Here is a 23,054-nt window from a genome sequence, read left to right as displayed (position 1 = left end):
AAAAATCTGACTTTTCTTATGCTTCTTTACATGGGTACATGTGTGGTGAACAGAATGTCAGATTTTACCTAGCATAAGAAAGGTTGCTGATTTAATTTATTCATATTATTGGAAACCTTCAGTATTATGGAAAATTTATTACCTCTACTTGATGTTGATAACAAGCATTAGAGTTTGTTGACTCTTCTAGAAATGAGGGGTCCTATACATTTTGATGTAAGAGAGTAAGTCAAAATGTACATGTTAGGGAAATCTAAATGCTAACATAATTACTTTTTATTAAAGCTGACAATTTTACATTTAATTTAAAGGAAGGGAGAGAATATCGATGAAAAATTCTGAAGAGTAATTTTCTTGCCATATCTTGTGGAAAATTTTGATTTTAGCTTTCAGTAAATTGAGAATGATGCTGCCTTATGTAGATGTTCATATATAAGGATTCCTATGTTGCCCATAATGGTTTTACCTAAGTTTTTATTCAGTAAGAAATAAGCTTTATACTGGTTTAGCAAATGTAACCTGTATGTTGCTAATTCCAGATTTTTTCCCCCTTTGCTCTCTCTCATCCTCATTCTGTTTCCCCATGGAAATCCTAGAGTGCAGTCATCACTGCTGATATGATTGAGATGATTTTCTCCAATAGTCCAGAGCAGCAGCTCTCAGCCACCCAGAAGTTCCGAAAGCTACTTTCTAAAGGTAAGGGCTGAAATGACTTAGAGAAAAATGTGGAAGCCTCCCTAGCATGTGGTTTTACTTTGACAACAATAAAAATTGAGTTTCACACTGAAATTTCAGGGTCAAAGCCCTGCTTAACACAATGTCAGCTTGATGTATGTAGTAGTCACTTCTTCTCTTGAAATGTGTACTGAGTGTTGCAGATGTGAGATCTCCTCTTGGATCTAAGTTCAAATGTTTTAGGCAGTGTCTCTGTGGCCCAAACATGCTGGTACATCAAAGGTCCTCCGCACGTGTGCATGCCAGAGTGACTGCACAGAGCTGCTGCTCTGAAATCAGCCTGCCTAAACTACTGAGTGCATCAGTGCTCTCAATCATCTTATCTTAGTACCTCAAAACTCTGGAGTTTTCTTCTGTTGACAGATAGGAATCCATTGCCTTTTCGTGAAATATTGTAGAAAAAGAACACACTCCAAGAAAGGAGCAATCAGTATGTCCCTGGATATTGTTTTGATGCAGTAATTTGAGAATTTCCTTACAAAGAAATGAGTGTATCTGACGTAAGTTCTTATTTTAAACAGAACCAAATCCTCCAATAGATGAAGTCATAAGCACACAAGGAGTCGTGGCCAGGTTTGTGGAGTTCCTGAAGCGGAAAGAAAACTGTACATTACAGGTATAAAAATACAAATGTATCTGCCTTCCTAGTTTAGGAAGGCATTTGCTGATGCAAATTAGATAGGAAAAAAATTAGTGATTTGTTCAGCTGTACTTCCTCTCTTTCTTCACTATGTTAAAAAAGCTATTTTATCTTCAGAATTTTTGACAAGACCTCTGGGTGGAGGACAGGAGAGAGAGAGAGAGATCTCTGACATGCATTGAGTAACTGATAGGGTGAGGTTTTCAGACTTCAGCAAATACAGAGCTTGAAATTTGGAGCTCAACAGATGAAAAGCTATTAAACAAAACTTTGATGTTTGTCTTCTTTGTACAAATTGAAGGCAGTTTTAAATCTTCAGAATTAGGATTTAAGTTTTTGATTAAAGTAAGAAAAAGGTTTAGAATTAAAAATACAATCTGTAGTGATAAGCACAGAAAGCTGGAAACCTTACTGTGGTTTGAAAAAACGGAATTATATGTGCTACAGTGGTTAATTTTTCTTGACCTTTGTCTTATTTCCAGCTGTATATTTTTCTGGTCAGTCTTTCTTGGCTAATAGAAAGTGAAGGAAAACTATTACCTGGTTAAGGAAAAAATATGTTAACATGTAACATTAAATACAACTCTTAGATTAGAATCAGGATTCTTTTTAAAATGCATAAGGCAACAGGTTTGTGAATGCCATGTGAAATCCAAATTTTGTTGACTGGAAATATACAAAAAATTAGGTTTTATACACATTAGAGAAAACATTTACAGGTATTGCTTTTCAGTTTGTTATCCACAGAATTTCAGAGGTCTCTTAGGTTCCTTTGAGGAGTAACAAAGAGTATGTATCAGATTTAAGCTGGTTGGTTTGCAACTCCAATGGAAGATTTGTAAACTGTCTGTTGTAAAAAAAATAAATTGAATCCTTTTATTACTTGTTGGGGTCAAACATAGAAACCCAAGACAGGCAGATAAATGGAAGCAATTCTTGTGGCCTTACTGGTGTAATATTGATTTTTACATGGAAATGGGAAAAATCAGTTAGAGTGGAAATGTGCAAGCTTGTCCTAAGGACTCTGTAGGAAAGCAGTGAAAATAAAAGCTTGAGTATGTTGCTCTAAATACTCCATTCCACCTGGGTCATTTTCCTCCATCTTGCCAAATCTCTCTGCCTGCTTGGCAATTTAGTGTCTGCAGGTAGAATTTTTTGCTGTGATCAGTTAAGAAGTTGCCTGGAACTCGCCTTCTAATGTTTTTATTTGCTCTCTCATTGTTTCCAAAAATATTCCTTTGGGCTTGGCCTTCTAGGGTTTCTAACTGTAACTTGTCCTAGAAGGGAAGGATTTCCAATTCGTTCTGAGACAGTGAAGTATAATTTATAGCTGCTTGTATGGTGGATTGAATATGGCAACTTCCACGTTAATGAACTTTAAACTTTATGGGAATTTATGGTCTGTTTTTCTTCTGTATTGTCAATGGAATATCCTGTAAATCTAAATCCTCTGAGATCAGTGATAGGAAGGCCTAATTTGTTAGGAATTCCTCTGCCCTGTTTTTCCTCAAGGTAAAAGGAAGACTTTAAAAAGCTCCCCTGTTCTCCAGGGTTGCTTCAGCCATACATGAACAAATACATTTTTCTCATGTGGAGAGAGGAATCTTGAAAAAGAATGGCACCACAAAGAAATCTTTGCCATTAATGTGTGACTGTTCCTTAGTTTATACATCCTGGAGCATCAGGTGTCCACAGAGAAGAAGGAGGAGAGAAACTGTCACTCTCTAACCTTTCTGTGGCTTACACTGGAGACTGTGTGAGTCTCCAAGCTGTGAATTGTTCAAGCTGGTGGTACCAGTAGGAAGCTGGTGGACAAACTTTAAATATGCATAAGAGACCTCTGTGGTAGAAAGATGAGTAACAGTTATGTTAGAATGTACCCCAGAACACTGGGTACTCACTTCAGAGAAAGGAGAATTGCAGAAAAGCAACATTGGCCTTAAGTTCTGGTCACACTGTTTTGTTTCTTGTTCATTAATGATGAATCTTGCAGTTTTGACTTTGTCTGTTTCTACTTTATTTTGCAGCCCATACTCCTTGTGCATTGCAGTGATGTATTTTGGAATTGTTTATTCTGATCACATCTTACTAGAATGTTCAGTTGATCAGAAGGGCAGGATTAATTGTATTGTATTAATTGTATTAATTAATTGCATTTTCAAAACCAAAGTCTTTAACAACACTTAGAAATGAAAAGCCTTGGAAGTCTAGGTTTAATTCTTGAGTTCTTATTTCAGGCACATCTCAGGATTTGGTGCAACTCCTTAGCAGGAGTTGTTTTTGTAACTAAACCCTAAACATAAGTCCTTGCTCTATCTCTTCAGACAGTTTTTGAAGGTATGGCAGTATTTCCTCTGGAATACTGCTGGATCAGCATCTTTTGGTAATGTCAAAGTCATTCATTTATAGCTTACAACTTTCCATTTTTACTGTTTGTTGGTTTTTACTTTTCATTCAACTTTTAGCAGTCTTAATTCTATAGATTCGGAATGTACCTAATAGGATGTAAATTTGCTAGAGTAGTGTAATAATCTTTGTGCTGAAGGCATGCAGAAACCTACTCAAACACAGATTGCTGGAATCTGTATTTTCTGAGGCCTGAGGTCTCAGGTAGGGTTAAAATTTGCATTTCATCTTAAAAAGTTAATGCTTTTGCAAGTTGACATTAAAAGAATAAACTACAAAAACAGTTGAAAATGCAAAGTGTTTGGGATCTCACTTTTTCTTCAAGTTGTGTATAAAAACATCATACACTAGTAGCATTTGGCATCAGTACTGATTGCCAGAATTGGAGAGAAGTTCTTTGTGTTGTTTTTTATAAATCTGTTCTTATTTGTTTGGGTTTTTAAAATCTCTTTTAGATCGTTTATTTGCTTCATATCCATGAAGTTTTGACAAACAATGTCTTCTTTTGCATCTTCAGGAATATCACTGGTGATGTAGTGAATGCAGGTGCCATGTTGTGGGAAAGCACACTGTTTTGTGTACAGGTTCTTAGCCAGTAAGAAAGGCAAGGGTAACATAAATGCATAGCAAAAAAAAAAAAGATTTGAAAAGCCACAGCAAACCCAATGTTCTCATAAAGAACTGCTGCAAATTTTTGTTTCCAGTGGTAATGATAACTCCTAAATACATGATTCTGGTTCTTTGCAAATTGTTAATTGGTAATATCTCATGTTTTCCCTATGCCAAATCTGCCAGATCTCTCTGGTTTTAGAGGACATTTAGTGGCCATGTTTGGTGTGGCATAGAAAGCTCCTAGTGAACTGACTTGTCTTTTGTTTTCCAGTTCGAAGCTGCATGGGTGCTGACAAATATTGCCTCGGGAAATTCCCTTCAGACTCGAATAGTGATCCAAGCAGGAGCTGTCCCCATCTTCATAGAGCTGCTCAGTTCAGAGTTTGAAGATGTACAGGAACAGGTAAAGATTGAGAACAATGTTGAATTTTGTGTACGTGTTAATTTATGGAATTGGAGGCTTTTTTGTTTCACTTTTGTTTGTTTTGTTTGGTGTTTTGTTGGGGTTTTTTTTCCCTTCTCTGGAAAGGAACAAGGCTATCCTGTAAGAAAGTTTTTAGAGAAAATGCAGTATATGGAAATTACACACAACAGTTGCTTTGTGCTTAGTATGTGTTAAGTTACCTAAGCAAGTATTGTATTTTCTCTTTCTGGAAGTTGCATACTTAACCATAGCTAATGAGGTAATTCACTTTGTTCTCTAACAGGTTGGTATATTTCTGTCTATTGAGGAATTCAGGGAGTCTTGTTTGAATAATTGCTTTAGATATGAAAAGTTCATGCCTATTTCTCCTGAAGATAAAACATGAGTAGAAATTATAGTTTGTTCTCCAAGCTCCTTACAGCGTAGATGAATATTCTTCAAGGCCCACAGGGATCAGTATAAAGCACAGACCAAACATCTGATTCAGTAGTTTCCATTTGAAGTCTGTAACCTGTATTTAAACAAGGATGTACTTCAGACATATAATCTTGCTTTGAAGACTTAGGGTGATGAAATATTAATGATGTTAGCAAATTTAGTTTCGGCCAATGTTAATCCTAACTTGAAAGTATGTACCTTTACAAATTTGACTAGCTTTAGGTCCAGGTATTGTTTTTGTTACCTTCTTTACTCCATTACTAAGCTCTGTGTTTTTTCCTATAGCTACTTGCAGACCATGGCTTAGGCTTTACTTGAGTAAATGAAATTATCTGAATTATCATTTTGAGAATGTTTCTGTGATGGTTGGTTTGTTTTTTGGAAACCTTTTTCTGAACATTTCTTAGTTTCAGTATTTTTTGTGGTGATGAAATGGCAAGCACTGGTTATTCCAGTAGCACTCTTTCAGCACTGTTGTTTGCAGAGATAGTGCCTCATTTTCACTTTTGCTCGATACTTTGGTGTGTAAATATCCAGTGTCTTTGTGGACTCCTTGCCACAGAAGCTGGCTGTGAGCTCAGGTTAAGCTGATTATCCAGTATGATCCATTGTTCTTTTTAGAGTCACTGACTTCCAGGTTCAGTTCTCCATCCTGTAAGTGTGACCTCTGTTCTGTGTTCTGGATATCTGACCTTGCATTTGGCTGAATTGAGATGCATGATTGGAGGAGTCCCAACTCATAGACATTGGACTGCTTTGTGTAACTTGCCTTTCTTTCTTGTAGCTGGCTCAGAGTGTACCACCTGTACTTAAGGTTGCCTAACATTTTCCACAAAACAGATTTTTTTCTTAGTTGTTTGTAGCTTTCAAATTACTCCACTTTGTATCTTTCCATTTTCAGTGTTCTCTCTCAGACTGTATTATTGTTGAGAAGGCTTTTAAAGAGGAATGGAATTCAGGTGTTTGAAAAAAAAGTTAAAGAAAATACGAAGTATTTTTTGTCCATTACTTTAGCTTTGAGGAGCTGAGTCTGCTGTCGTTGTAGAAATTAGAAATGTGATAGAGAACTTGCCAAAATGGCAGATAAATGCTGTGTTCTGCCTGTGTGAAAATCCATCCAGCCTAAGCTATATAGATCCTTTCAGATTTGTATTTTGGGGGTTGAGCTGGGTAGCATTGCTTTCCAAATTCAGCTGTCACTTGAGTGCTGCTCAATGATTGGTGCTCTGTATATACTGCTTTTTCTTATTTTTCTCCTAATGATTGATCTTCTGTGCAAGAGCTAACTTGCTTTCTTTGTCAGGTTGTTATCATCCCTGCTGATGTTCAGAGAGCAGGTGGGAAGAGCAAACCTGTGTAGATTAAGTTGTGCAGCCTTCAGTCTTTAAATGGGTGAATTAACGGAAGAGCTTAGGGGCCGCAGTTAAGTAGTTTATCTGGCTCCTTCCCCCCTCCCTGCCTCCCAATAAACTGCTGACATATTAAAATTCAGATTGCAGGCAGGCAGAGTGGCTTGGTTGTCATTACTGAAAGATATTCTTCTATGCAGTTTGAGTGCTGCCAAATTCAGGATCTCTCTCTTGGCTGGTAATCTCGAGGTACCAGTTACAAATTGCTCCCTAGTAAGCTGTGCTAAAGAAGGAAAATGTACCATAGCAAAGTGTTACACTGTTTCATCATGGATTTCTCTGCTGCAGCTCTGGAGATTGCAGCCCTGCTCACAGCTGACATGGGGTTTAATGCTGGCCAACAAAAGAGGAATTCTGCTTTTTTTCCCAACAGATTAAAAAAGCCACAAGCTCTTCAGCATTTGTTTCCTCTGAAACAAAAATTAGGAGCATATAAGCACTGAGAAGTTAGCTCCTGTACTTCTGTGTTACAGGATAGCAGTAGTACACAATTGAATAGTATTTTTCCAGATGACTCTTGTCTCATTCAGTATATGCACAGATTGTTGCCCTGGTAACAGATGAGTGGGTAGTAAAGGAGGCCTTTATTTGTCACACTATGACCCTGATTGTTAAAGTTGGAACAAATTATAGTGCATGGAGGAGAATAGGGAAGAAATTTTTAGAATTAAGCACGATAGTAAGTTTGTGAGAAAAATGTTTCTACTGCTTAGTGTCTGATGCAGGACGATTTCCTTCTCTCAGTTTTCAGTAAGTAGATACTTGTTCTGGGGTTTTTAAATGCTCTAGGTGAAATATTTCTTTTTCATTTTGTAGTTGAGGACAACTCAGCAGTGATTTTCATAGTTAGGCCTGTGTTTTGAGCAGGTCTGATCCTGGAGTTCTCAAGCTGGATTTCTGAAACTGGGTGATATTTGGTTACAATTTTCTTCTAAAGTGTTTACCCTAATTATGTCTCACAGTAGTACTGTGAAGATTATTATTTTCAAGCAACTGCATTTGCAACAAATTACAAAAATGCAGGAAAATACTGAAAATACAGCAATGTGTTCAGGGCAGAAGTCAGAAGCTAACCCTGTAATCATATTGTGTAAGATGAAGAGAGAAAGAAGTATTGAAGGCTGTGTTCTAATTAAGATAGCAATTCTTTAGAAGGAAATGTTAGGTGATAACATTATTTTGAATATGTAGCATTGCATAAGCAAAAAATATATATAATACCTTGTTGGCTAGTCATTATCCTCTGTTTTTGTTTTACAGGAAGTCAGTTTTAAAGATTTACGTGTTTACTTTGTCTTTTATTTCTAGCTTCCATTAGCAGTAGCTCAGGAACAGATATCTGTGTACCTTATCTTTTGATCACAATGTTCCCAGCATGTATTTTTCATATTTATAAGCCAGTTTTAATTTTGCACTTTTTTCCTTTGCATATGATGGTTTCTGAGTCTAGTGAAGAGTCTAAATCAGATGTTTTATAAAAGTCTGTGGGGGAATCTTTATAGCTATGTTTAATAAGCAACATGTATGTTAATGAAATGATTCCTTATGTCCTTTTACAAGATCTGTTTCTCATAAGTTGTGCAGGCCTCATTTAATTAGCCTACTATCCTTTAACTCTTTCACTGCTTGTATTGTGTGTCAGTCTTCCTCTGTGGTCAGTGGTCAAACCATTTAGCGTACATTTTTCCCATCAGAGAACTTGAATTTATCACAGAATCTACATCTGCATTATTTAGGAAAAACACTGGCTACATCTCCCTTCTCTCCCCATTTCTGTTCTTGGTGTACTGATTTTTAGGTTTAGTTACTGGCATATGTCCTAGTCCTTTTCCACTTATCACAGTTTTTTCTTTACGAAAGACATCTAGAAATTTTGATCTACCTGCCTGAAATTACATATATTGAAAGACTCCATCAAAGCCCTTTAGACATGCTTAAGGTCGATGTGGCTTCAGCAGTGTCTTGGCTGCAGTTCTTTGCTGACTGCCCCTGCCGTGGTACATAAAACCCATATGTCAGCTTGAGTTTCCTTGATGAACATGGCATTTCCTTCAAAACCCATGCAAGGTGTTGTGCTGCCTGTCGAGAATTGTCTCACAATGACAGGTGTGTGTCAGTGTTCTGCTGGACAGACCCAGCTGCCCTGTTCCCCTTTGGGAAAGTTTGCATTTTCAGCTTAGGCAACCAGTATGTTTCCCCCTCAGTGTTTTTCCATTTCTAGGTGTATTGCTGTTCCTTTTGGTAGCCATCACTTGCTTGGCAGAGCTGACCTGTAAGTCTGGTGTCCAGGCTCTGTTTGGCTTTTACATCAGCAGTCCTATTAACAAGCTCTTGGTAATCAAAATCAGGGCAAACAGTCAAGGTGTGAGGATGAGCTGCTTTCTCTGTTTGTCAGATGAGATATGAGAAGTAGGAGCTATAACCACCCCAGGCACTAAAAGAAAGATGTTTTCTGTGTTGGGACATAGTAGCAGTCATCTCCTAGGAATGTTATCCTTCCTTGTGTTCACTTAGCCAATCACACTTACATGCAAGCTGATCTTCACCATCTTCATCTCAGCACTGGATCCTTTTCCCAAGTCAGCACCCAGATGTTGAGAAAGGGTTGATTCTTTGTAATATTTCTTCTCCACTGAGAGACAAACTCTGCACACTCTTGGTGATTGGTTAAGCACTTAGTTTAAATACCCAAAGAAATAATGGCTGAGAATCTTCAGAATCCAGGGGATAGTGGAGAGTTGTCAAAAAGCACATGGATTATTCACAGAAGGCGCCATGTGGTTCAACAGTACTCTACAAGACTTGCACTTTACTTTTACTGACTGCTGAAGTTGTCCAGCACTGCAGGAAAAAACACTGGAGTTCAGTGATGAGTAAAACAAATGGAAGATTTACAACAAACCCTACTCCGCTGTTAGCAATAAAATGGAAATTTATACAAGTGTAAAAATAGGTGCTGTCAATTAACAAGGCAACATTTGTAGTTCCAGTTTGTACACAGCTTTCTACCTAAAATGTGGGTTAAAAAAATCAGGCTATAAATCTTAAAATTAATGTAATCTTTAAGTTGGGATTTAGATAGTAGAAGGTACTGAAATAGATTTTTTTAACTGAAATATTTTTTTGATTGGAAAATGGAATGAACATGAAGACATTCAAGTTGTGTAGAATGAAGCCAAAGCCAAAGTGTTGTGGCAAATATTTGCATCTTGATGAGTGCACAAAAGAAGAAATGGAAATCATTAAACATTATTATGACAAACAAACCCTGAAAAAGCTTGTTTTGTTCATGTGTTTGTGGCAACCATGACAGAGTTTTGTATTTATGGCAGTATTTGATAAGAAGAATTTAAATGAGCTTGAGTTCTGTTCCTTACTTATCTGAAGAGCTGAAGTAATTCCCTACGGAGAGACATCTTCCTTATTGAATGAAACATTGCATATTTTTCTAAAGTCAACCCCAGGACATGGTATTTCAATTAATTGGCATCTTGTGTCCTATCAGTGATTAGCATTAAAAGGATTTGTTGCAACATCTTCCCTTACCAGCTCCTGTGACACCAGACTACGTGACCAGACTTTCCTTGCCTTAAAAACAATGAAACAATGAAGAATTGGAAAGTAAAGGTGCTATTTGACTTCTCTGGTCAGACTTTTTGATGTGAGATTTGCTGTTGCAAAGCCAGTCAGTCATTCAGGGTCAGAATGGATTCTTGGATTAAGTGATTATCACTCCTGTCAACCTTAAAAATAGATATTGCTATAATGGCAGAAACAAAGACCACAGACAAATTAAATAGGGCTTCCTTGTTTTTTTACCTGTGTAAGGGTGTCCAGGCAAGGAAACTGTGCCTTCATACAAAATCACTCACATCTTCAATGAAAGAGAATTATTCTTTTTCCCCCTGCAAAGTGTTTTCAGAAGATTCACAAATTTATTTAGGACTGTCTGAAATCTTTGGTTCATCCCTCAGGCTTCTCCTTGCTGTAGAAATGCAAGTATTGGAGTGAACAACAGGTGTGGCTCCTTAAAGTTCTGACATGAGTGACATTTTGCAGGAGGTGGCATATATTCTGTCTCTTAAGCTAAATTTTTCAGGTAGCTGTCTTCTGTGTGTTGAGTCCAAGAGGCTGCCAAATCAAAGTTACACTTTTTAGATAAACTGTTGTCACAATAGTTGTAAAAAGAATGAGAGTTAGAATGAAAAATGATGATGAAGATCAGTTTTGGGAAAGCATTGTGTACTTATAATGGCTGTGCTGTTTCATAGCTCAGCTCAGTACAGTCTCGTGCCCTGCCTCTGACTGTGGCTGACAGCAGAAGCCTGGAACAGAGTAGAAAACAAAACAAACTAATCCTTCCCCAGAACAGTTGCCTGCTCTCTGCACAACCTGCAGTTTAATGGCTCTGATCCTGTGCTGTTGTTGGTAGTCCTGGTATAGAGGAGTTGTCTTTTTATTTTGTATCTAGCAAGCTGACATCTCTATCCACGTTCTGTACATACCTGTGGTTTTAGCTGTATTCATTCTGCAGGGTTTGCCAGTGCAGTTGGGCCTCTAGAGTGGTTGAAGTCTTGTTTTTGAAAGTAGCATCTTTTTGCCACCATTTAAAAACATCTTACAGGAGAAACCTAATGCCTTGAATTAATTGACACCGTATTGAAAATTAATAAATACGTTTATTTCAGATTATCCAAGAATTTCCTTTAGGTAAAAAATACTAGCAATGCTGTCAGTTTTTTTAGAGGAGCATTTTATTTTAAATAGGTATACAGAGAGGGAAGAACATGTTTATTTTGTGTGAGGAACTTGCTTTGTTCAATTGGAGAAATAGTTACGCACTATAACTCATTATACTGCAGCTCAATACATAGTCTTCAACTGAAGAGAAATTTGGGGAGGACATTTAGCTGCTATCCATGACAAACAGGATTGCTTTTGTCCTCTGTATGTAGAATTGGGAGTACTTCAGTGCTTGTGTGGCTATATGTATCTAAAGCCAAAAGCCAAATAAGCTAACCAAATAAGCAGATACATGTATCTGTTTGATATGACACTTAGTCTTCTGCTAAATAGCAAATGTGAACTTCATAAGCTTTCTTGTGTGACAAAGTATTGTAATTTGCGTGGAATTCATAAAATTGCTTTTATACTTGACATAGACTATTTCTACTTTTTAAAGTTACAGCTCTCATACTAGTGGACAGAGATATATAAAACACCATTTGGGCCAAATGTATAAATCAAAACCAATTAAATCTTTTATTCTCATCATATTACAAAAGATGGATTTCATGCTGCTTTAATTCTGGTAATTTTGCTCTTCTCAAAATGAAGTTAAGGGTAGTACTGATGTCCAGGCTCTTACATTTTGCCATGCATATGACTTAATCAGCAACACTGGTTCTGTCTCATATAGTTTTATTTTAAAGAATTTATGTCCCAGCCCACCTGAATTCTTTGATTCTGAATATTGATTTATCTTGAACATAGATTCTCACTTTTATCTATGACTGTGTAAACAATTATTATATTTATAAATAATAGATATATTATTTTATATATAATATTATTATTATGCATTTGTAGTAAATACTATGTGTGGCTGTTCCACACAAACATTTTTGGGTAGATACAGACTTGTAGAGGCATGATCTGTGCTACAAACATCTGGTTTTAAATTAGGTGTGAACAAGGAGGGTAGAATTAGAATGTTCCTAAGCCTGTGGAGGTGAGCTCATCTCCTACACTTTGGACAGAGCAAAGGTATGTCTGCCTGCATAATCTTTGGAGACATACATATTTGCTGTTATGGTGTTCTTCTTAGATATCCACAAATATTCCTGAATCATATAATGCGCTGGAGTGTGTACATGTAATATGCAACCAGAATGCATTCCCCTTCTGTACATTGTCCAGGACCTAACAGAGAGAACAGATTATCTCCCAACTCTATTACATATGTTAAACTGGTAGAATTTTGAGAATAAAAGCAATTACTATTCTGTTTTTCCTTGCAGGCAGTATGGGCTCTTGGTAACATTGCTGGAGACAGCACTATGTGCAGAGACTATGTTTTGGACTGTAATATCTTGCCCCCTTTATTGCAGTAAGTTTGTTTTAATATGTTTTTCAGAATTTTGCTTGAGTGTCTTATATGACTGAAATTTGGGGTTTGCCTTGAGGAATAATAATACTGTTTTCTTTTTCTGTGGACTAATCACAGTTTTTAAAGGGGACTCCTGAACTACTTTTTAAATGAAGCTAAAATGCAAACATGTTTTAGAAGCAGCTAAGCTGGAACTATTTTATTCTACAGTGTGGGTGGATGTCTGGGCTTATTTTAGTGTCACAGAATAATTTAAATTGAAAGGCACCTTTGGAGGTCATCTAGTCAAAGCCTTTCTTCATAGCAGGTGAGATCAGATTAGATTGCTCAACTACTTAACCAGTCAAATTTGGAACATCAAAAGCCGGTTCTGTAACTACCTGGGGTAACCTGTTGCAGTATTTGACCATGGCGTGGTGAAACGCAGTGTTCTGATACCTAATCAGAATTTTCTGTGTTTTGCCTCCTGATGGTGCCTCTTGTCCTCTCACTTTGCACCTTAGAGGATCTGCCTTCCTGTTTTCTGTATCCACCTGTCCAAGTGCTGCTGGCAGCAGTTGAGTCTCCTCTCACACCATCTCCTTCCAAGGCTGAGCAAATCCAGGTCGCTGACGTCCCACTGCGTGTCATTTCTCTAGCCTGCTCATTATCTTGGTGATCCTCTGCCTAAGAAGCATATTATTGCTGAGCCAATGACACCATCTTGTGTTGTCAGGTCCAAATTACAATTGCTCAGTCTCTGTCCTTTGCAGACTGCAGCAGGGAAATTCTCCACTACTCTCATGAAGACATTGGTACAGTGGGAGATGGCTGTGAGAAAAAGAAACTGAATTGTTATGCTTGTGGGAAGAATAGGTCTTAACTTCCTGCATTTTCCTAAACCAAAGTGGGACTCATAGTCTGAGATTGACATAAAAATGCAGTTTGGCTATGAGAGTTCTCTTAAAACTACCTGCATGTCCTTCTCAGAATAATTTTGTCACAATTCCTGCACCTCTTTTGACTGTTAATCTGCCACGTCAGTATCTAAGCATTTGAGTGAAATTTAGTGTAATGTTTACTGTTCTTGTTCTTGTTGTTCCTGTGTCTAGCATGTGTATTAGTAGCCATCAAGGATGATTTTCTTTAGGATGTGTTTTCATAGGAAAAAACTATCATATTTTGCCCTGGTGTATGTTAAAAAGAGTTAAATTTAATGGTTAACAGGGTTTTGCCTGGCTTTGATTTTTTAAAAGCAAGGGTTGGATTTTTTTTTTGGTTTGTTTTAGATTGCTTTCAAAACAGAATCGTCTCACTATGACCCGAAATGCTGTATGGGCTCTGTCCAACCTCTGCAGAGGGAAAAATCCTCCTCCTGATTTTGCCAAGGTAAGAGATGCTTGAAAGAAAATGTGTTGTGAAGTGGTGATAAGCAAATTATTAGTTTAGGGTGGTGAAACTTAAACAAAACAGAAGGAATGCTTCATCAGAGAAATTCTGAAATATTTGATGGCCGTCTTTCAGATGAAGTTTTTTGAAGTTTTTTGTTTAGTCCTTTGGGCAGACATTCACAACCACTGTGTTCTAACACAGCTGCCCTGTACCTTTTTGTTACTGTTTGTGTACTGGAGATGACTGTCCCATGGCAGAAGAAAATTCTGCACATCTTGGCTGCTGTAGAGCAGCACCTGGCACATCTTAGTAACAAGTAACATCTTAGTGGACAAGTCTGAGTTTCACTGGCAGTCCTTCTGTAGAGGCCGAAGAGTTGCTGTGCTGCTTTTCTGGAGACATGCTTGTATAGCTACAGTCATGCATAGAAGTGCTGGCTAGGTCTGAAATTATCTGAGTATTGAATCTTAAGATGCCAGTGCCAAATCCAATAATGACATACAAAATCAGCTGACTTAATAATAGGTCTTCTGGCCGTTTTAATTTTATGTATCTGCTCTTAATGTCTTACAGGTTTCACCTTGTCTTAGTGTGCTTTCCTGGCTGCTCTTTGTCAATGATACAGATGTATTAGCTGATGCCTGCTGGGCTTTGTCCTATTTGTCTGATGGCCCCAATGATAAAATCCAGGCTGTGATTGATGCAGGAGTCTGCAGAAGACTTGTGGAACTGCTGATGTAAGAAATCTGTTGCAAGCAAGCGTCACTCTTTTCCCTGACATCAAGATTATAACAATAAGGAGTTTAATTAAATAGATCTTGAAATGTTGTGATTTCCAAAGAGCAAGATTTGAGTTTTAATTTTACCTGTCTGTTCAGTGTTCTCTATTTGTCATGAGTAACAAAAGCAATGGAATTTTTCTTGTACTAATTTTGCTGTTTCCTAAGAGATATTTTCCTGCACCTAAGAGATACATTTTTGGAAAATCTATAACATATATTGGAATTTGCCTTGTGTCATTGAAGTCCATATTATAGTTACTTAACAAGGAAATTACCTAAAGGATACCAAAGATAAAAATATAAAGGATAGTTTATTTTATTAGAATTGACAGTACCAGGGGCTTGAAATACAAATAATTTCTTCAACCCTTACTGTAGAAGAGTAGATGCACACTTTGGTCAGTAAAGTGTAGCTGTGAGAGTTGGGGTCACAGAGACTGACCTTGTTCAAAGCCATTGCTTCCGATCCAAGGTCAGGACATGGCCTAAGAACAAGGAATAATGGTTTTCAGTGATGTAAATAAAAAGACAATTAAGGCCTCTAACATTACAGCAAATGTGTTGCTGGATTAATGGTTGGAACATATTACCTCTAAGTAGCTTTTTATAAAGAAGTTTTGATTTGAGAAAAACATTCCTTACTTCATCTTTCCTGTTCCAGTTCTGATTTAACAATGAAGATGAAGGGATGCATATGATGATGGAAGATAATAAACAGGGTTTGATGGGTTAAACACACAACTTCTGTCCCTGTTCTTCTGTCTCATTCATGGCCTTTGTGCATACTACATTAAGTGTATTTTGTAGTTAAAGATAATTACTTTTTCCTCCCAAGGATGCTTGGAAGTACTCTGAAATACTTTTATTCTTTAAATATTTTATTTTTATGCTGCTGCATGACATCTAAAAGTCTAAATATTTAGAAACCTTAGAAAGATTGCCATTAGTTTAAAATCAGAGTGTTGATTTAAGTAGTGAAAGTCAGATTTATCAGGGAAGATTTCCCCTGGCTGATAAATGTTCCTTCCTTGACAATGTGATGCTGGAGGAAGGTTAATACTTACATTTTTCTTTGTCAATTTTAGGCATAATGACTACAAAGTTGTATCTCCTGCCTTACGAGCTGTGGGAAACATTGTTACAGGAGATGATATCCAGACCCAGGTATGGATGAACTTTCTCTTGTGTTGCACTGCAGTTCATCTTTCTGTTAATTGTGGTAACCTGTCCACCAGTACCTCCTCCTGTTCCTTTTGAAGATTGAAAGTGAAGGTTGATGACATGAATTGCTTCAAAGTGTGGTGGTTTTCTGATTTTCTGTTTGGTTCTGAACTGGTGATGGTTCTTAGGTAGCTGTGTCTGGGATTTGTGGGCAGCTGTGCAATTCTCTCAAGGGTGGGAAGTTTTTGGTTTATTTAAAGCAAATCTGGCTCTTAGGCTGAATTTTGTGCTGAGTGATGTATGCTGGTAGTGCTATCAAAGGCCTGTCTCATTCAGTGCTGCTGCCAATCTGTGATTAATCTATCATATATATGATGAAAATATGTCATATTTATGATGAAAAACAAATGTCTGGTCATATTTTGGGTGGTATGTAGCTGTGTCTGGACATTTTTTTGAGAGGCATAGGTAGGAGGCAGTGACTCCCACCCCTGTATTGGAATTAAACTGGAAGGCAGGAATTCTGGTGCTTCAGAGGCATTGGGCTGTCACTGGGGCACTTCTGTAGGTCTGAGACCAGAGTTCAAGATGAGTTAGCAGCATCAGGGCACTGTTTTATTCCTAGGAGTGTCTTATTCCTAGGAGGAAGATAACATGATTTTTTGATTGCTATAATATAGTTTGTGTAGCTGAATTGCAGAAGCATTGTTGTGTTTTTTTCAGTGGCATTTGTTTTGCAGATCAGTCATAAAGAATGATTGAGGTGGGATTTCATAATGTTGTTAAAGATAAAACCACAAGGGATCACTAATTCACATGCAATACAGGTTATTAAATACTGCATAAATCTTAGATTTTAATTAAAAATAATTTAAACGTTTCTGTTGTGCACGATTTTTTCCAAGGACTATACCATGAGCTTTCCTAAAATTCTAGAGAGCTTATATAGGTAGGATAGTTTGATAGTCCTGCCTGCAGGTTGTGCTGGATGCTAAAAAGTGATACAGGATGGATGTAAAAGTCAGTAATCAGAAGGAAGAGCCCAGCTTTGAGAGCCGATACATTTCTGAATATGAATGCAATGTACAAGTTCTTCAAGAACTGTTCTCTGTAAAACCTTGGGGCACAAATTTGCTTTTACTTTTTCTTTCATTTTCAGCCAATAACAATTGGCAGTGCTTGAACATGGCTTAAACCATGGGATAGTAGGTGTGAAGAAAAAAAAATGTGTCCCAGGAGATACCTGATAAAATCCTGAACCATAATCTTTGCTATTTTAATCTTAGTGGGGAGTATAAAGAATTTGAGACTATGGAGTAATGCAAGCAAGGGAATTAAGTCCTCAGATTCCATAATCAGAAGTCATGAACATGATTCAGCTTGACTGGAGTATTTCTTGTAAAATTCTGTACCACACTGTGGTTTCCAAGGTGCTGCTTTTGCCACACAAGGCAAAACTCTTGTGCTTCTTGGTGTTTTCTCTCAATTTTTGGCTTGATTGTTGGAAGTTAGAATTAAATTTAAAAAAAAAAAAGATTGTTCATTTTTCATTTATTGAATTATGTTATGCCATTTTAACAGGTCTTTCACTATCACACATGACATCATCAAGGGTGCTGTCTTGTAACATCCAAGGTCTGGGGTGTTTTCTGTTGTACTTTGGTCATTTAGGAAAAGGAAATTTTGTTGCAGTTTTTCTCCACTGTAAAATTGTAAGATTTTTGCAAGTTTTGTAATTTTTAAAATAAGAATTGTTCATTCATAATGTCACTGCATACAACACTGGTCAGACTCTGCACTGCAGTGCCAGCAGATGTGGAAACAGAAGTAGTTGGTGCTTACAGTTGTGCAAAAATACAGGAAAATAGCATAATTTTATTGTTGTTTGGTCATAATGTGCTTAGTATCTTCTTGTTTTCAGATCACATTGAAATCATTATGAATGTGTAATGTCTTACCTGAAAAAGTTGGTAGTTTTGCTCCTTAGTTTTCCTGCAAAATTTATTTCTTACTTCTTGCTGTGGGTTTTTTTTTTGGTGTGTATATTTAGTGGTTTTTTAAAAAAAACCTGCCACCATCTAATGGGGTATGCTTTTTATATTTTCAAGACATTATACTCCTTGTTCCTGTGATTCTTTATCCTAAATTTCTTCTATGGTGTGTTTTGTTTTGTTTTTCCTGTTGTATTCAGGTAATTCTGAATTGTTCAGCTCTGCAGAGTTTGCTGCACTTGCTAAGCAGCCCAAAAGAATCTATCAAAAAGGAAGCATGCTGGACAATATCTAATATAACAGCTGGAAACAAAGCCCAGATCCAGGTAAGCTTTTCAGCTATGATCAGTAATTTTTGTCCTGCAGACTAGAAGGAACACAGGTGATTTTTTTGTGCATAAAGTGCATATTTGTGTGAATGCATTGTCACAGATATGTAATTGCATACAAGAAGGATATTACTGTGTGTAATTAGACTATTTCAGTGGCCCAGTTATCTGCAAATTCAAATAATTTAAGTTTCTAATCCTCTACACATTATAAGGGGGGATGGGGGAGACAGTCATGGTAGAAAATACCAAAACATGGCTAAGCTCAAGAAAATTTCATCTTAAATAATTTGCTTTGTGCTTTTGACAGTCACTAAGATACAGAAATTCTCAAGTATGAAAAGAATAGGCTACAAACTTTCAGACTCAAATGATTTCACATATTTCTTGGTTTTCACCATTGGACACAGACATACATTTGAAAGTATTTTATTTCTGTTAATATTTCCTTATAATTCCTTTTATAATTTCCATAAATGGGCCTTACAGTGCCCCATTATAGGCATGTATGCTTAGCCAAATCTAAATCTGCTGTTTATAGAACTGAACAGAAATAGAGGCTGTCTAACATGTCTTGGTATTTGCCCTTTCTGATTACACTAAACATTGTAATCCCTTCATATTAAGTGGTAGCACACAGCAGCAAATGAGTCCCACTCCCTTACGTCAGTAATTACAGTTAGGCTCCAGAAGATCAAATCATTGTTCTGAGTCTGGACTGAGTGTCAGCCATCAGGAAGAATTCTCAGGACTTGTCTCCAGGTGGTATAAATGAGAGATGGAATATCTTTTCCTCAGAGAAAAGTCTTTGGCTAGATGAAGAAGAAACAGCTCAATATATTTTGTTTTCCCTGAGTTTTGTTCAAGAACAGCTGTACTAGGGAATGTTTTGCTTGTCTTTCAGGGATGTGGTTTGACCTGGTGGGATGTCAGGTGTCCCTCCAAAGCTGCTCTGTGACTCTTCTTCTCAACTGGTCAGGAGAGAGGAAATAAAAGGGAAGTTTCATGAGTTGAAGTTAAGGACAGGGAGAGGTCACTCACCGATTACTGTCATAGGCAAATCCAGACTCAATTTGAGAAATTATTAGAATTTATTACCAGTCAAATTCAGAGTGGGATAATGAGAAGTAAAATTGATCTTGAAAGCACCTTTCCCCCACCCCCTCCCTCCTTTGTGGACTTCACTTTATCCCTGATTCTTTTCCTCCTCTCCTTGGCAGTGCAGAGTACAATCAGTTCTTCACAAGTTGTTTCTGCTGCTGCTTCTGCCTCGGGGCAGGAAGTCCTTGGCCTGCTCCAGCATGGGTTCTCTCTGGGGTCACTAGTCCCACCTGCACACCTGCTCCAGGGTGGGCTTCTCTCTCCACAGGGCCACAAGTCCAACCAGGGCTCTGCCCCAGTGTGGGCTTCCCATGGGGTCACAGCCTCCATCAGGCATCCACCTGCTTCAGTGTGAGCTTCTCCATGGGCTGCAGGTGCATCTCTGCTCCCCCATGGACCTGCATGGGCTGCAGGAGAGTGTCCTGCCTCACATGGTCTGCACCACAGGCTGCAGGGAATCTGTGCTCTGGCACCTGGAGCACTCCTGCCCTTCCTCCTGCACCGACCTTGGTGTCTGCAGGGCTGATTCTCTCACATATCCTCACTCCTCTCTTCTCTGGCTGCAATTACTTACGCCCAATAACTCATTTAAGAAGGGGAAAAATTATCACAGAACTGCTGTTACAGTCTCTGGTGGGCTCAGCCTTGGCCAGTTGCAGGTCCATCTTGGAGCCAGCTGGCATTGGCTCTGTCAGACAGGGGGAAGCTTCTAGCAGCTTTTCTCAGAAGCTGGTCCTGTAGCTCCCCCAACTGCTGCCAAAACCTTGCCATGCAAACCCAATACAAAGAGCATTGCCTCATTCCTTCTCTTTTGTAGAAGTGTTGGAAAAAGAGATTGTAGTGAATGATAGAATCATGAAGGCTTGGTTTGGAAGGGACCTTAAAGATCATCCAGTTTCAGCCCCTCTGCCTTGGGCAGGGATGCCATTCACTAGATTAAGTTGCTCATGGCCCTATCCAACCTGGCCCTGAAACCAGGCATTATCTGATAAATACAAGTGTTTCTATCAAGGCAGTTGAATAACAGTCTCATGTAAATAAAATTTAGTTCTGAGGTTACGTTTTTCAATTCTTTTTCCCCTTCATTGAATACATAAAGTATTTTCAGAGATTGCAGAGGGAAAATGAAAGTCTGGCAGGAGGCATTTATTCTTTGAGGAATGGCAATAAATGTCAGAAATATTAAACTCTGGAAATATTTGTCTTACAAGTAACCTGGAAGAAACAATGTTTACACAGAAAGTGAACCAAACCTCTTAATATATTGGCAAAAGTAGCCAAGGCATCATTGCTGCCTCAGTTTTCCTTGGAAGGCAGCCTGATTGCTGCTCCTACACTGATGACTCTGGATTACTTATTCTGTATGACCAGAATTAGCATGAAGTGGTTAACTCTCTTCACCTGTGGGGTGGAGTTACTTCTCTTTTTGCAGAAAACTTGCACAAGACTATGAAAAGGCTGCATAATTTTCCTGAGGAATAAGTGTATTGCATCCTTTGCACGTGACACTTGAAATCTTTTTGGTTTACGTTCTCCCCTGCAAAGAACTTTCAGCTGCTGAACGGGCAAGCATAAAGCTGTAATACCTTCAGTAAGGACTTCATCTCAGAAGGCATAGGAGATAAGGTTAATACCTTTGTGAAAGATATTTCAGTCTTTGCTAAGATACCTGAAATTCCTGAAAATGAGAGTGAGTGCTCATCTAACATTCAGAGATCCTTATGTTAGGAAATGAGTAGGCAAAACCCAAAAACTTAGAAAGGTGGAAAGCTCTGTAGGTCCTTCTTGTTTGATGTAAAGATGTGACTAAGATGGAAATGGGATTGTGAGGAAAGGAACCCCTTGCAGTGGTATTTACTCTGACTTTCTTGGTCAGGATTTTGTTTTTACTGCTGGAGGTCATGTATTTTGTCAGATACAGAGAATGATATGGTTACTCAATCTAACCTTGGTAGAGCTCCAAGAATTTTGATTCTGCTTTTATGGTGGTTTGTGTGTTAATCTGTGGATTATCTGAATTTCTAACAAAAGGTGCTGTGTGAAATCAGCAACTGTACCACTGGTTTTTTCCCACATCGGCAATTGTAATGGCTGTGCAAGCAGCAGTGCCCAGAAGGTAGTTACTGCTGCTTGTACCAAGGTAAAAATGTTTTTGCCTTTGTATTTCTTGTGTTTCTTCTTCTTCTTTCTTTGCTCTTTGTCTCTTCAACACCCACCTTTGAAATACAGTATTTTTCTCTAGAAGGGCATTTGTGCTTTTTCTAGAAAGTCTAATAGTATTTTCTGAGGAACAGTACAACGAAATATATTGTCTTAAGTTTGTGTCTTTTCTCAAGTCTGTTGGAGGGTTGTTTCAGGATGTGTGATTGTATAGGGATGTTCCAAACTTAAGAAGAGCTTTAAAAAGCCAGATACCTATACAAGTCATTCCATAAAGACATATCAGAAGTGATAATGGAAAGTAGTTTGTTGTTAGAGCATTTTTTCAAAACTTTGGTATCTCTGGTTTTCATATTCTTGATCTACTGAAGATACAGTTATGAAGAGTCCTAGAAGTAACTTGAATTCTAGTGCACCAGAAGCTATTTCAGTAGTGTATTCACTTCTGTAACTTTTTTGTAACTTCTCTGTACCACATTGTCCTGTTTTCAGTAGATGCCTGTACTTGTTTGCACAGTACTCATACACTTGGTATTCACTACTCAGGCACAACTGAGGCTTTAGCTGAAGAGTCTTGTCTGTATCCCTGGTAATCCTTGGTCTTCTTAACTGTTATCACACCTGTATTTGAAAATGAGTGAGGATAAAATAATCTCTCCTTTGTTAAAACAGATTTTGCCTCATCTACCTGAACAAAATCATTAGTCTATGCATGTGTGTGTTCAGCAGTTTTAAAATGTTTTGGGACATTTTATCACAGATCAGCTGCCTTTCTATTGAGAACAGATTGGAATTGCATGGTGACTTGAAAAGGTGAGGTCAGAAGGGAGAGGGAAATTAATGCTATGAGCCATTAGTATTGCATCTTCATTTCTAGCAGCAACTCTCTAAAAGTGCAAAAAAAGCCCTTTAAATCTGCACAGAAAAATACTTGTGGTTATTTGCATAGAAGTTCTCTTTCTCAGGAATCTTGTATCAAGAAGAAAAATGTGTCAAACAAATCACTAGAATACATGTAGGTTTAAAAGAATCCAGCTTAAAAGTAGCTGCCTTAGGATATGTCACAGAAAAGATTGGAACTGTGTTGATGTGTTATGCAGGTCCAGGGAAAAATAATGTAAGAAGCATTTTCTCAAAAGTGAAAGCTGTATTTCATTTAGGAGTCCCTCAGGCCCCATTCAGAGTAATTGATCTGCATTCAGACTCCAAGCTCACACTTGCTTTGTAGTGAAAAAATGACTGCTCTTAGTGCATATACCCTATACTGACAGTTACAAAAATGAAATTAAAACCCAGCTTTTCTGATTGTGAGTGGGATATAACTATCCTGGTAATGGTGACATACTGCAAATTGTGTCCATCATGAGGCCTTGATTTTTGGAACTG

General features: G+C 37.8%; 1 protein-coding gene across 1 annotated transcript in view; it reads left to right on the top strand.

The window, feature by feature from the left end:
- KPNA1 (karyopherin subunit alpha 1) overlaps positions 1–23,054 on the top strand; it is a 51,122-nt gene that overhangs the window by 14,536 nt on the left and 13,532 nt on the right. Inside the window, exons 4-11 of the mRNA XM_074534812.1 lie at positions 597–696; positions 1,257–1,351; positions 4,665–4,796; positions 12,685–12,773; positions 14,042–14,141; positions 14,718–14,881; positions 16,012–16,090; positions 18,279–18,404. Coding sequence (XP_074390913.1) covers positions 597–696; positions 1,257–1,351; positions 4,665–4,796; positions 12,685–12,773; positions 14,042–14,141; positions 14,718–14,881; positions 16,012–16,090; positions 18,279–18,404 — 885 coding nt within the window. The remainder of the gene's footprint in view (positions 1–596; positions 697–1,256; positions 1,352–4,664; positions 4,797–12,684; positions 12,774–14,041; positions 14,142–14,717; positions 14,882–16,011; positions 16,091–18,278; positions 18,405–23,054) is intronic.

Source organism: Zonotrichia albicollis, chromosome 2, assembly GCF_047830755.1.
Source record: "Zonotrichia albicollis isolate bZonAlb1 chromosome 2, bZonAlb1.hap1, whole genome shotgun sequence".
NCBI classification, from domain to species: Eukaryota; Metazoa; Chordata; class Aves; order Passeriformes; family Passerellidae; genus Zonotrichia; species Zonotrichia albicollis.
Note: the sequence above shows the minus strand (reverse complement) of the source record. Positions and strands in the feature narration are given on the sequence as shown.